The sequence below is a fragment of the Danaus plexippus genome, assembly GCF_018135715.1.
Source record: "Danaus plexippus chromosome 16 unlocalized genomic scaffold, MEX_DaPlex mxdp_23, whole genome shotgun sequence".
Classification (NCBI taxonomy): Eukaryota; Metazoa; Arthropoda; class Insecta; order Lepidoptera; family Nymphalidae; genus Danaus; species Danaus plexippus.
Genome location: NW_026869851.1, coordinates 3,396,805 through 3,410,711, shown reverse-complemented (window position 1 = coordinate 3,410,711; position 13,907 = coordinate 3,396,805). Strand labels below are relative to the sequence as shown.

Sequence of the window (13,907 nt, the reverse complement as noted above, 5' to 3'; positions counted from 1 at the left end):
CGGAGGCAATATAATGTGAAAATCATAATTATGCTTTTGACATTTAAGTACATGTTGAAATTATTAGTAATTTATCGGCACATTAAACATACATATTATATATAAAATACTATTCAGGATATTCCAAAAACAGTGAATGCCGTACAAACTATTGCCACTTCTTATTTCTCGAGTTCGCGAGTGAAACGTTAAGTCTTGATTTAATTCGGAACCATATAGAGAGCATAGTATATTAATGAAAATAATCATTATTCTATTAAATTAAATTTGATGTGAAATGGAGCAAATACAATAAAAGTTCATGGACACGAACAGTTTCCTGCACGCTCAGACATAGCGCGTTAGAGCCAGGATCCAGCGTCGGCAAATCTTCACTCCATAATTTCTATATCATTTTAATTTGACGTATCAGTTGACATCACTTAAATAGTTTTTATTATGTTTTTAAATAATCATACGAATTTGATCCGAATATTTTCTTTTATTTGTCTCATTGTATGTCTACCCTCAAATATAATTTAGGTTTTTTTTTTTTAGATTTATAAATGATAACTACATATTAACGTGCATGTTACGTATGTGCTACATATTATAAAATAAATGACATCGTTGGGGCAACATCGTTGTACGGATAAAATATCATATAACGAGTGACGCTGCTGACTCCGCGGAACGAACACCAAGCCGTGTGAACCAGAAGATTCCTGATACCAAACAAGCTATGGAATGGCATTGCTATCCTAACACGGGGATAATCATGTAGTCTTAGGTATAGGTTATAAGTTTTAATATGTAATTTTTATTATGATATACACATAAGTAAGTTTCGTAGTTTTCCTGGAACCTCTTGTTGCCACCTTATATAATTTGCAATCTGACAATGACTTATAATAAAAATAAAAATAAAATGTTTACCATTTTCAATCTTAACACCTTATCTTCAAATCTTTAGCAAGTTTTTTGTTAATAAATCTAATAGCATCTTCAGTTTGGAAAGTAATATGAATGTAACATTTGCAACTTTGCCCTTAACGTTACAGAGGTTAGATTAGTTATTACGAGATGTGACCTTTATATTTGATATAAAGCTAATTTCATGTAACATTAATTGAAATTAATTCCTTATATATTAAGACATTCCTTAACACATTAAGAACATTTTATGCAACGATTGTAAGAAATCAAAAGCAACGTCCGTATGTTACAAGCATTTAAATTTTTGATAATGAATTTGTTGCTATATCATATATGTAAAATTTTTGATATATTAATAATAATCTTAACATCAAAATTTATTTTCAAGTTCGTGCACTTTCTTAGGACGTTTTAATAATGAGGTGTTAATCGTGAAAGTTCAACATTACTTGGAACAGATATTCAGGTCAAAGTCACTTGTTCATGAATAATCCATATCTATGAGTAATCCTGTATCATCAAGACTCCACCTTTAACGGTCTCGACATCAGAACACGGATAAGTCCTATTAAATATATATATATGAGTACTATGAGTTTAATTTCTATCGTTAACCGTTCAATAACAGGAACAGATACTTAAAAGTTAAAACAATAAAACACTGATTACATAGTTTTTAAACGCCATGTTCTTTTTATACGTTTACTTTCTAGCCTATTTAAACAGTTGTGCCAATCAAATCTTGCTAAACAATAGATTTTAATTTGCGAATGAAAAGTTAATTTATTCGTTTATTGCGTATTACATAAAATATGATTTTATACTTTAGTAGATTTAATGGCATTGTTGTTTTAGTGAACGAAGATGATATTTTTGTTCCACAATCACGGGGTGGTCTGTACGAATCAATTATATATTTAAAAAGACTTATTTTGCAAATAAAAGTCACACGTCGGAATACTTTTTTCTCACAAATTTTTACTTTTTTTGATCGTAAATATTTGATACTAAGCATCCATAGTATTATTTCATAAACAACTGATTGAAAATTGTTTTAGTACCAACATGTCCTCTGAATTTTTATGGCCATAGGATTATTGTTAGGTCAATGGTTCAGTCTCAGAGAATAACAAAAACATTATCTCACTTTCACATTCGTAATGTTTAACTAAATGCAACCTTTCGAATGAATGTTTGCTATAAATACAACTTTATATAAATTTCTCGTAAACAAACGGACACATCGACGATATGTAAATTGAGATTATCGTTCAAGCTAAAATAAATACCCTTATATGTCAACCGGTCAAAGTGGAAAGTACATTGCGCTCTCGCCTTTCCTGAAATGTCAGTAAGCTTAGGCCCAATACGAAAAAAGATATCGCATAGAGAATGATTAAGGAATATATGAAAAGAGTATTTAGGAACTGAAAAACATATTTAATATAATTTATAAAAACCAATAACGAAGTAACAATAACAAGAGAGAGTGGTTATGACACGCTTTGGTTTCAATGATGGTAACCAGCTCCAGCTGCAGCAGCCTCATAGGCCTCTTGCTGGTAGCCTTCGTAGCTTTGGGCCTGGTATTGCTGCTGGTGTTGTTGTTGCAGCTGTTGCTGGTGTTGTTGTTGCAGCTGTTGCTGGTGTTGTTGTTGCAACTGTTGCTGGTGTTGCTGTTGTTGCTGCTGATGTTGCTGTTGATCGTGATAATGACCTGAAATTGAAAGAAATAATACATTAACGAAACAATACTTTTATGCTATATATTATTATCTTTCTTTGACGTTTTATATGAACATTAAAATATATTTAGAAAAGCGATATTAGTATAGTAAATGTCATGTATTATTTTTAAAGCGAATTCGGTATGTATTATCGTCAACATCAATTTATTGAAAGAAATCCTTTTTTTTACTAGTATTTTGCTCTCAACGTTTCATGTTTATTGTTTCTAGTATGTTTATATATAGAATAAACTGATTGTCCGACAGATAACTCGATTTAAATTACTTTTCAATGCCCTCAGAGCCTCCGAGGTATGTCTTCATTACATAAGTGTATGAAACTATTATAGACCAGTTGGATTGCGCAATAAATAAATACAAGTCATTAATTATAGTTAGCGGATACAGAATATAGATTAGATTAATGACATTTGGATTAAATTATAGTGTTCAGTCTCACTAATATAAAAATGGAATATAAAATGTTATATATTGCAAAATAACTCACGATAGGCATATTCAGTAATAGTAATAGTAATAGTGAATAGTGAATAGTACAGTGTAACGAATGAAAAATTTACAAAAACTTATAAATAATACTCAGATAAAACATAGACTTGCCATCATCGTAGATGCCACTAGCTTCATCTTTAGCATTCTGCTCTAAGGATTTCAATATGGCCTCGGGGATGGGGGGAGATGTTGGGAGATGCGCCCCCTGTGCATGGAATCCATGCTCATCAGCGGTATACGTCACAGTGTAAGTTTGGCCATCATCCCCGGTGTAGGAAAAAGCTCCTTCGGCTTGAGTGCTTTTGCCAGCGTGACCAGCTTCTTGAGCTTTAATCCCTGCAATAATAGGAAGAATCTTATAGATGACATCTACAACAGTGGCTGTAATAAAATGAACGGCATTTTGACCGTCTCGTTAATATACTTACCATTTTCAGTCTCATAAGCGTAGTGGTAGTTTTGACCGTCGTTTTCAGAATGATAAGACAGGATTTTTGCGGACTTCTCAGCTGAGGGACGCTCCTGATAGGCTATATTATGTCCAGCGAAAGCCTGCGATTGGCCGCTGTAAACAGCCGGCTGGTACTCAACAGCTGATTGGTATATATCAGCAGCCTTAGCGTAGTGCTCAGCCTGTGGTTGGCTAAAAATTTGGCCAGCTGATGCTGCAGCCAGGATTGAAGTAAAAGATGCTAGCTGAAAAGAAATAAACGAAAACATTATAAAATTAATAATTAATTTAAAATTAATTAAAGTCATAATTTATGAACAATAAATTGGGTAGACACTTAAACTAAATCACAGATATTATATTTATATATTAATTATAATTTTAAATTAATTTAATATTAAATAATCGTATTATTTTAATTGGCTAATACATACCAATTTCATTGTTAGTTTGTTTGTCTAAATGTATGACTCGAATGGATATCATTAAATTTCTCCGTCCGTTTTTATACTTCAAAGTTTCTATATACGCACGTTCTTATTAACTCACACTTCGTTGATATTAGCAATACAACAACAAACACTGTGAACTTGTCGTAACTTCGACTAGTACATAATTAGTGTTTATAAATTATTTTCATAAATATTGACAATCTGTGTCTGAATTATAAGTATTGGTCTTTATCCAATAACGAAAGAGCTCTACACTGTGTAAAATTTTCGAATTATTTTAATTTATAAATTTTGTTTTAATTGGTGATAACTATAATTTTTTATGTTCTTATATATTAATTAAATTTTGTTTAGTTTTTACATAAGTTAAAACCTTTTGTGAAAAAACAAAAAAAAAATTAAAAGTATTATAGATGTATTTTAAGTGTGCTATGTCCATAGTTGACGCGGTATAACCAAGATGCGAATGTTAGGTAACTTGTATAACGAGATGTACCCAACCAATGAACAAGTGGAACAGATTTTGGGCATAATCTATAAACTACTAGAGCCGGCAAATATAATATATAAATGAAAATATAATAATTTAAAGAATTTTATATATTTAACAGAAATTTTTAGTTAATTAAAAAAAATAAGTATTTTAATATTTTACTTTCTTTAACTTAGAATAATACTTTGTTAGCCAAATTTAAATATAAACTTCCAGTGATTTTTGATTAAAAATATAAAGAAAATTTAATAATTGTGAATTAATAAATAATCTGGTCTAACAGTTTTTAGCTCTATGCGTTCTCACTTACACTTTCATAATACGGTCAATGTTTTAACGAGATCAAATACATTAAAGTAAATCCGTAGTATGTAACACAATCGCTTAGAACTATAATATTTATTTATTATAACTAAATTATGATCTTTCAAAAATTTTATATTTTTTTTTACCTAAAGTCATAGAAATTTTTATTTATCTAAATTCATAGCATTTTATATATATATAGTGGAATATAATTTTCCATATTGGTAGTATATAAAGATCACTGGATGTGATCAATCCTCTTCTATGTCGGACTTAAAAGTAATATTTAATAATTCTTAACATTTCTCAATATTTATTCTTAACAGTCTTACTACTTAATATTTCTTTCCACAAACTTATAAGTCTTAAAGCTACAATACTCTTCGCATAACTCCTACTATCCTGTCATTGGTAATAAGAACCGTTTGCTAGATTTTTCCAAGAGTATAAGAAAATATAAATTTCATATAATGCAAATAATCTTAATGTTAGGTTTTGTAGTCCCTTGAAATGATTTGTTCATCTAAATTGTTATCCTATTAGACTTGTAACTGAATTTTATAATAGTTAAAGCGTCGAAAACAAAGGTTTATGTTACCGGTGATGTTCGATGGAATTGATTAATCGTGACTAAATAACATCAACTAAGTTATTTCCTATAAACTAACTAACTAAACTATTACTTATCACCTAACAACAGTCACAGTATACGAGTGTTCTAGCTTTTGACTAAGTATATAATATGTACTAACATATAAGTGATTATTTATAACGGAAACGTAGTTAAATTTTTTATTATATTTTTAAATGTAACCGTATTTTAAAACGCAACACCTCCTCGGGATGATGATATCAGTTAAATTTAAATAATTTGAAAGGAGCCGAGCTGTAAGAATTCAAACAATGCCTTAATTCACACAATGAGATACGACGGATAAACATTTCAGATAAAGATATAAATTTTTTTGTTTATTATATTAAAATTATAATGAAGAATATTATATATTGTGACAGTTATACATAGAATTTAGGGAAAAAAAATATGGTTACTAAAATTGTAATAATTACTTACTAAAACTTTAATTTATTTTATAATGTGACATATTTTATATATATGTATTATTAATTATTGTGTATAAAGCTCTATAGATTTATATCGTCTATTATATTCAAATTATTATTAAAATAGGTCCCCCTAATTTTCCAAACAAAACCCGGAACTTCCGTTCGTTAAAGAAGGTCCAATAACAATGGGCTAATAATACAGGCCGGCGTTATTCCATACAGCTTGTTGAAACAAAACGTTATCTAATTATCATCTGTGCAATAATTAAGACAAAGGAGTTCGCATAGAATGAATACTCTTTTCTGTGGAATTAATTTTACTAATATGATCTGTGCCAATAATTTTATATTTATCTGATTTTGTTGCTAAACTTTTTTTACCGAAGACAATTTTAAATATATTTAAATTCATTTAAAGATAAGATACATGGAAAATAAAACATTTGTTTAATATGCGAATATATAAAACATATTTATGTGGCATAACAAATGTAAGGTTGTCAAAAATTTTGTAGGGTTGTCAATTTAAACAAAAATCCCTTAAAACAATAAAGTCTCATAAAGTGTTGCTATCCTGACTTTTTACGATATGGGACCCTTAAAAACGGGAAGAATGAAATTAATACATCTATACGAGTACGTCTTTTTATCACAGAGAACATCTCTACGATGCAAACATCAATTCCACGTCAATACTTGATTTGATGTTGTAAATAAGAATTGCAAACGATTTCTTAATCTCCGGCCATATTGTGCTGTCATTTTTGTTTCGAAATACCTTACCATTTTTAAAATGTTTATATATTACAGCAAACGTTTCTTTTAAATAGTTTTAATTCTTTATATGTGTCTTCTTTTTAACACATAAAGTAAAGAAATGATCAATCTTTTAAAGTTTGTATAACATTCATTTGTATTCGTTTATTTGTAAATTAAATTAATTTAAGTTTATGTTAGTGATATCGGAGTTAAGAGTTATGTTGAGTACTGTTTATAATACAACTGTGCTATGTAAAATATCTTATCGTGACGAAACACGCAACCTGTAGATGTGATCACAGGCGCCAAAATTTATTGAAATCTATTCGTTTTATGCTAAGGCTTCATTCGCACTGGAATCAATGTCAAAGTTTTTATTTGTTATACGATTTATAATCTTGGGTAGTGTGTTGAGAAAACACGAAGGAGTTTGTCGAGTGGAATTAATGCGTTTATTTAATTCAAATATATTTTTAAAGAAGACTAAAGTTATATTTCTACCAGCAGGTGAAATTGAAATATTATTTTATTTGATTTATCTGATATAACTTTAATAACGACATGATTTGGGTAGTGTGATTGAATATTTATACTATGCGAAAGGATTAATGCCGATTTCAACAGCCAAAGTTGAAAATATATTAAATATGGTATTTTTATTAAATAAACATTATATAAACTATCGAGATTTTAACACAAATAATGGCAGTCGTTAAAGTATTTAATAGACGTTTAAACGTCGAATGCAACGACGTTTTTACTATTGAATTTGAAATAATCATTTAGTTAGAAATAACTAATGTTTATTTTTATATATGTATAGATACAAACAGGGTTTGACACAAGTCTTTATGTGTGATAATGCCATAAAATAATACATCGTGGGTGCTTTTATGGATTTTACCCATTTAACTTCTTAAGTATTTCCATCTTAACAGACTCCATCTAAAGGAATGCCTTATAAGGCTGTATCTTCAAGCTATCCGTATATGAAAATCGAGATAAAATATCTCGTATAAACCATTTTTTGTAAGGGAATTTGTATCGTTAATTAAAGTCAAAAAAAATGTCATCTTACGAATCGTAGTGTCAATGACGTATGTTTGTAGAACCATTCACCTGTCTAGCATATAAAAAACTCTTTCTTTGTATTAATAAGAGAACAAAAGCTTAACACCCTGTCTAAATCAACATCCCTATGTCATATACACCATGTATATAAATTCATAAATCATTGCTAATTATGTACATATAGTATATTGGACAATTTTGTAGAAAATGTAAGTAATTTACATAAGCCTTATCCTCATGATCATACACACATAATGAAATATTATAATTATCTTGTTTTTTTGGGGTTTCCTGTTTCGGTTTCGGGTATAAATAAATGAAATAAATAAATTTTCCATCGCAAATACGTTGTTTTTTTAAGTAATCAATCTCCACAATACAAAAGGTATCAGGTTATGCAGAAAGAAATTAAAACAATGTTAGAATATGTTAATTACAACTATAATACAAGGAAAATATTATAGCTGTTGATAAAACGTAAAAAATATACAAACATTAATAAACGATGATCACTTTATTTGCTTTGTATATAACTAAATATAGATGGCACTTGGTCTAAAAGTAGTATGGTTTCCTGAAGGGCGCTACGAGTCTCGGAGGGGCGTAGGTGCGTGCGGCGAATACTCCGGACTCGTACTTGCCAGCGTGGTAGCTACCTGTAATATAAAAAATAGATATATTAAATCACTATTTCACATATACACACCCTTAACGTAGTCTATATACCCTTAACATACCCTTAACATAGTCTAGACATTGATTCAGTTAAGCTTTTAATTGATTGTACATTATAGTATAACACCACGAATGTTTTAAATTTAAATGAATCTAGTATTTTTCGGATGAAATACGCGTGATTTGTTTTTGTAAAAAACTACATACTCCCGACGTTTCGGTTACTTTAGAGCAACCGTGATCACGGGCGACATCTCGTCTGCCCGAGTAAAATACTAGTTTCATTAAAATGAATACTCGCGAAAATCTTAGATCTCATAATGTTTTTAATTTCCGAGTAGAATGTTTTAACTATTGTCGGAATAAAAAAACAATATAATAACATTACAGATAAACAGATATATTTAAGATTCTAAGTGTTTTTTTTATCATTTACGATAAAAAAATACAGTATTAAAATATTATAATTTTTTTTATCAAAATTTTTAGTATCGCATAATATTAATGAAAAAAATTATTTTCCTTTTATAAATCCTAAATGATCGTGTAACAAAAAACCACAATATTATAATGAGAGAGATAAATATAGCATTATATTTAATACATCATAGTAATGATTAAAAATAATTGTATTCAAAAAAAGAATTTGAATTATCTTTTCCCCTTTTACGTAATACAGTAATGTATGATATCAACCTCACACAAAGTGAAGGCTCGAGTGACTTCTGATCTGTAATTTTAACGTATGAATGGGCGCAATCAACTATTGGGAGGTTTCGGCGAAATTTGGTAACGTATTCTTCAAATTTTGTAATATAAGCAAAGATTCGTACTGGAGCACAGAGGTTACATTAATTTCTAAGTTGGCCTATGACGCAAGCACTATTCCGATCTGAGGTGCGGTTCCATTAATACATTGATACGCCTCTTTAAGCCTTATTTATTATACGATGTTATCACTACCACCTTCATTTGATTTCGAAACGACAGGCCGTATGTTACGGATTAAAATCGTTTTATCGTTTGACTCTTCTACGGCTTACATGCTCATTTGAATGTAAATGACATGTCTAAATAGTTGTGTTAAAATTGATTGTCCACATTAAAACTTTTTTTATAGCAACTTACAACTTTTAACTTTTTTTATAAAAGCCTGCAAAACTAATGCGATTTTTTTTTAACTCAAAATGTAATATTAACATGTTAAATTCGCTCACCATCATCGAATATTCCATTGGCTTCGTCGCGAGCGTTCTCCTGAAGGGCCTTAGCGATGGCTTCAGGTACTGGGGGAGCGGTGGGGAGATGAGCTCCTTGAGCCTGGAAACCATTGCTGTCAGCAGTATACCTCACGCTGTACAACTGGCCGTCATCTCCCGTGTAGGAGTAGCCTCCAGCTGCTTGGATTCCATTAGCTTCGTGGCCGGTTTCTTCAGCTTGGATTCCTGGAATTATTTAATAGTATTGGAATTACTATAACATTTATGCTTTTAGCAATGTTTACACATTTTTTTTTTGTCGAAGAGAGGTCTTTTTATGAGTTACATTTGAATTAACTTCCTCAGTATAAGATTTTTAGTGCATTTTTTTTATTATTATTAATTTTGTTATAATCATTTGACCCATACATATATAAACTTTTTCCGGTTGGAATATATATTTGATAAAATTGTTTTTAAATAAAATTTCATGGAGACTATTCCGACGGTTGATAGATAATGGTTATCAAGGTTCATAAAGACTTATATTTTGCCATTAAATAATCAATTATATATGTACGTATACTAGCAAACATTTTTATTGTTTTTTGTGTGTATATATAAATAAAAATAATCTATTTGACTTCCGGTGTATAATTTATACGCGTATCAACAATTAGCTTTGTGATTATTTCACGAAAACCATCTCTTTTTTCATTAACGCTTAAATCATTTATTAAAAATTGTACCTAAGTTATATATTAAGAATTATTATTGAAAAATTTTTCGATTAAATAATAAATAATGAATAAATATTTCAAAATCACCACTACATTCCATTCTCGTGGAGAAAGCAAGTTCCTTAAAGTTACAATATCCTAGAACTACTATGGAAAATTCTATAATATTAACTACAATACACTCACCATTTTCGGTATCATAAGCGAAGTGGTAGCCCTGTTCGTTGACATCCGCCACTGATCTGATGATGGCGGCATTCCTCTCAAGTGCTGCGCGCGGTCGCTCGTAATATCCGCGGTATTGTGGAGCGACGTAGCCGGGTAGGACACCCGCTGCGCAAGCGCCGATAACTGCTGCCAAGATGATCTGGAATTTATTAATTATTGTTCAATTTTTATATACAAATAATTCTATTAATTTAAATATTTCATTCCTTTTTTTATTTAAAATATTTTTAAATTTATTAACGGGTTTTAAATTCGGATTAACAATATTTAGTTTAATCTTTACTTATATAAAATAAACCCGATTTTTTTGTACTAAATTATTTATCTATACCATTTTTATTACAATATATGTATATATATATTAATATTCATTTATTAAATAGTTTAAAACAAAGTGAACTAGTTTTGCGACGTACCAGTTTCATGTTTGTGCAACTTCAAGCGATCTCCGAATGCTGCATCTCTAGCCAAAGAGGGTTTATATACAGTCAACTTCTAGCCAATGTCAAGGACGAATTGTAGGATCCGTGGCTATAAGGACGGTCCTACACACACTGTAACAGAAGATATATTCTCTTAATAAAATATACGATTTCATTATAAAGAATTATTATTATAAATAATAGATTTATTTGCAAGATTTCGATGAGTAGACTTATTAATGACATTTTTTATCATGATTTAATTGATAAGAAATATAGTAAACTTATTTATATTAATGAAACTGAATTTGAGGATATATTAAACTGTCTTTTATTTCATTAAAAATGCAATTTTAAATTGCAATGACAGATTTTCTTGAAATAAAAACCCCTCTGATATTAAAAAATAATAATAAATTAAAAAATAATAATAACAGATAATTAATCATTTCCAGACAAAAAAAATTATTATTATTATACATTTTAATATTTATTTTATGATCATCAAAACAGCTTTATGTAGTTGAAGCTTTAAACATAATCATATGAATAAAATATAATATCTTAACAAATTGGTGTACAATCAGCATAAAAGTTTACAACGTCTATCCGGCAGAATGTTTTGCACAACCAAACAATGAGGCTAATTAAGTATGTACTTGCTTGTATCGGTGTACATTTGGACAACTGCTTTTTGAAGTACAAATTACATACATATTTTCGCGTTATTCTCTTACAGAAATTTATAATTCAGTATCTGTTTTTTGATTCAGATTATAATAGCTATTGCATTTTAGTATAATAATTAAAAACTGTATTTTGAGAATGATATTAGTAATGCCTAGAATGTAGGTGTTAATTTACATTCGAAGTGGAGCAAAACGGTGATATGACACCCAAACCGAAATGAGCGGATTTGTATTAAATAACGATAATATTAAACAGATCATTTAATGATCGTGTACAGATCAAAATCAATGAGATAACAGTTTATCTAATGCAATGCAAAAAATATCTCTCACGACTCTTCGCTAAATCACGAATAGTATCGAGTAGCGAGTGATACAAATAATATTTTGAATTTAAGAATGTTTCGTTAATACAAAAACGTGTACAAAAATAATCTTACGGATAAATTTCCAAATAATTTAGTTGCTTTAAGCCGATTGTGATAAGGGAACAAATGTATGTACATTTGAAAGTTACTGCAAGTAAAAATTGGTTAGTCTAAAATGAAGTAAGATTTAAGCAAGTAAAAAAAGGACAACTTATTATTATGAAATGAATTCCAAATCAATCAAATTTAAAAATCACTTAAGGTTTGGCTTAGTGTTTACAAGCAATAGATTTGATATATAAAAAAAAAACATTGAAAGCAAATTATAATAAAGCAATTTTATCGCAATCTCGTTTGTTATTAAGTTACAAATCATGTGTTTGTTTAGTATACAAAATTACTGAAACAGTCATCCAAATATTTTATTTATTTATATATAGATTATGACTAACTTTGTCCTGATACATTACAAGATTAGAATGCACTATGTATATAAATATGTACATGTCTGTTTAGAAAGGAATTTAATACATAAAAATGTTTAAATTGATAATCGTATATATGCTTTCTCGCTTGTGTAGTGTCAATATTTTTGCAAGCGGTTCGGAGTTTACGATAGAGTTTAAAGAAGAATATTTATCAGACAGAATACATATATTTGCATATTATCTGTTCTTGTGATGTTTGAAATAAATACAACAAAGTAAGTTATTATATGTATGATATAGTTTGAAAATGTTTTTTTCGTTTATGACCCTCAATTTATAGTAATAAAGATTCCAAGCGATTTATTTGTACGTACAATTAGTTTGTATTATTTTTTATTGTAGTGCTTTATTGAAGATTTTTATTGTGCCAGTTTGGCGGGTTCTGGTTTTTGTTTAATTGATTTGAATGCTGATATCTGTAGTATAAAGTATTATATAATACAATGAAATTCAAACAGAATACAATAACAATAATATTGGTATTTAATAAGCTGAGTGATTGGTTGGATTTGGATTGGTTGGTTGGTTGGTAGGTTGGATGATATATATAAAATATATATATATAATAAAAAATGTTGCCTTAAAAATAGCCAACATATTCTATTTTATATTCCTATTCTGATAATCAAATTAATTTATGCAGTTCGAATCAAACTAAATATATCTATTTTTTAGTTATAATAAATATTATTAATTTTATGTAAAAGTAGGTTATTATAATATGCATTTGAACTGGTTGAATAATAATACATATGTAACATAACCTCTGAACTTGCTCCAAGCTCTACGATGTATAAAGACCTGCTATTACTGAACCCTAAACACGGTTTAAATCGTCAGACTTCATACGGAGCTGTTTAAGTTTGTAAATAAAAAACTGTTTCACTTATTGACATTGTTTGTATCATCTCTGAAGTTCTATTACGTAAAACTGGAATTTCTGCGTGTGTAGTGTAACTATAAAAACGTATAGTAAGGTTATTGTTCCTGTGAAAACCTTCAGGAACTTTTTTCTTTTATATTTTCTTCTAAACTTGTTCTTATACATTAGATTTATATAATAATATTTGAAACAATAAAAAATTTCAATCAGCACCAGTTTAGTTTCCTTAAAGATTTCAAATCACTTTTTAAAAGTAGCGAATCAGAATTTTTTTTCCATTGTAAATATAAAGCAATTTAAGACCTTTTATAATGATTAAATGAGATAATAACAATTCAGAAAATTCAGGACTTTTCTATCCCACATAAAAAGTAATGGTGACCCTCGTAAAACATGCCCGTTTTCTTTTAAAAATCTTGGAACTACTCTTGTACATTCATACATCAATTTTAAACACATCTTA

General features: G+C 28.9%; 2 protein-coding genes across 2 annotated transcripts; both read right to left on the bottom strand.

The window, feature by feature from the left end:
- Window positions 1-2,334: 2,334 nt before the first annotated feature.
- Window positions 2,335-4,181, bottom strand: LOC116771858 (cuticle protein 3-like). The gene is made up of 4 exons (XM_032663843.2): window positions 4,041-4,181; window positions 3,584-3,851; window positions 3,264-3,491; window positions 2,335-2,632 (listed from the first exon to the last, which is right to left on the bottom strand). Exons 1-4 carry the CDS (start codon window positions 4,047-4,049, stop codon window positions 2,427-2,429), a joined length of 711 nt encoding a protein of 236 aa, XP_032519734.2. The 5' UTR covers window positions 4,050-4,181; the 3' UTR covers window positions 2,335-2,426.
- A 4,066-nt stretch (window positions 4,182-8,247) lies between these two features.
- Window positions 8,248-11,145, bottom strand: LOC116771796 (cuticle protein 3-like). The gene is made up of 4 exons (XM_032663769.2): window positions 11,011-11,145; window positions 10,553-10,733; window positions 9,645-9,872; window positions 8,248-8,408 (listed from the first exon to the last, which is right to left on the bottom strand). Exons 1-4 carry the CDS (start codon window positions 11,017-11,019, stop codon window positions 8,308-8,310), a joined length of 519 nt encoding a protein of 172 aa, XP_032519660.2. The 5' UTR covers window positions 11,020-11,145; the 3' UTR covers window positions 8,248-8,307.
- Between the last annotated feature and the right edge of the window lie 2,762 nt (window positions 11,146-13,907).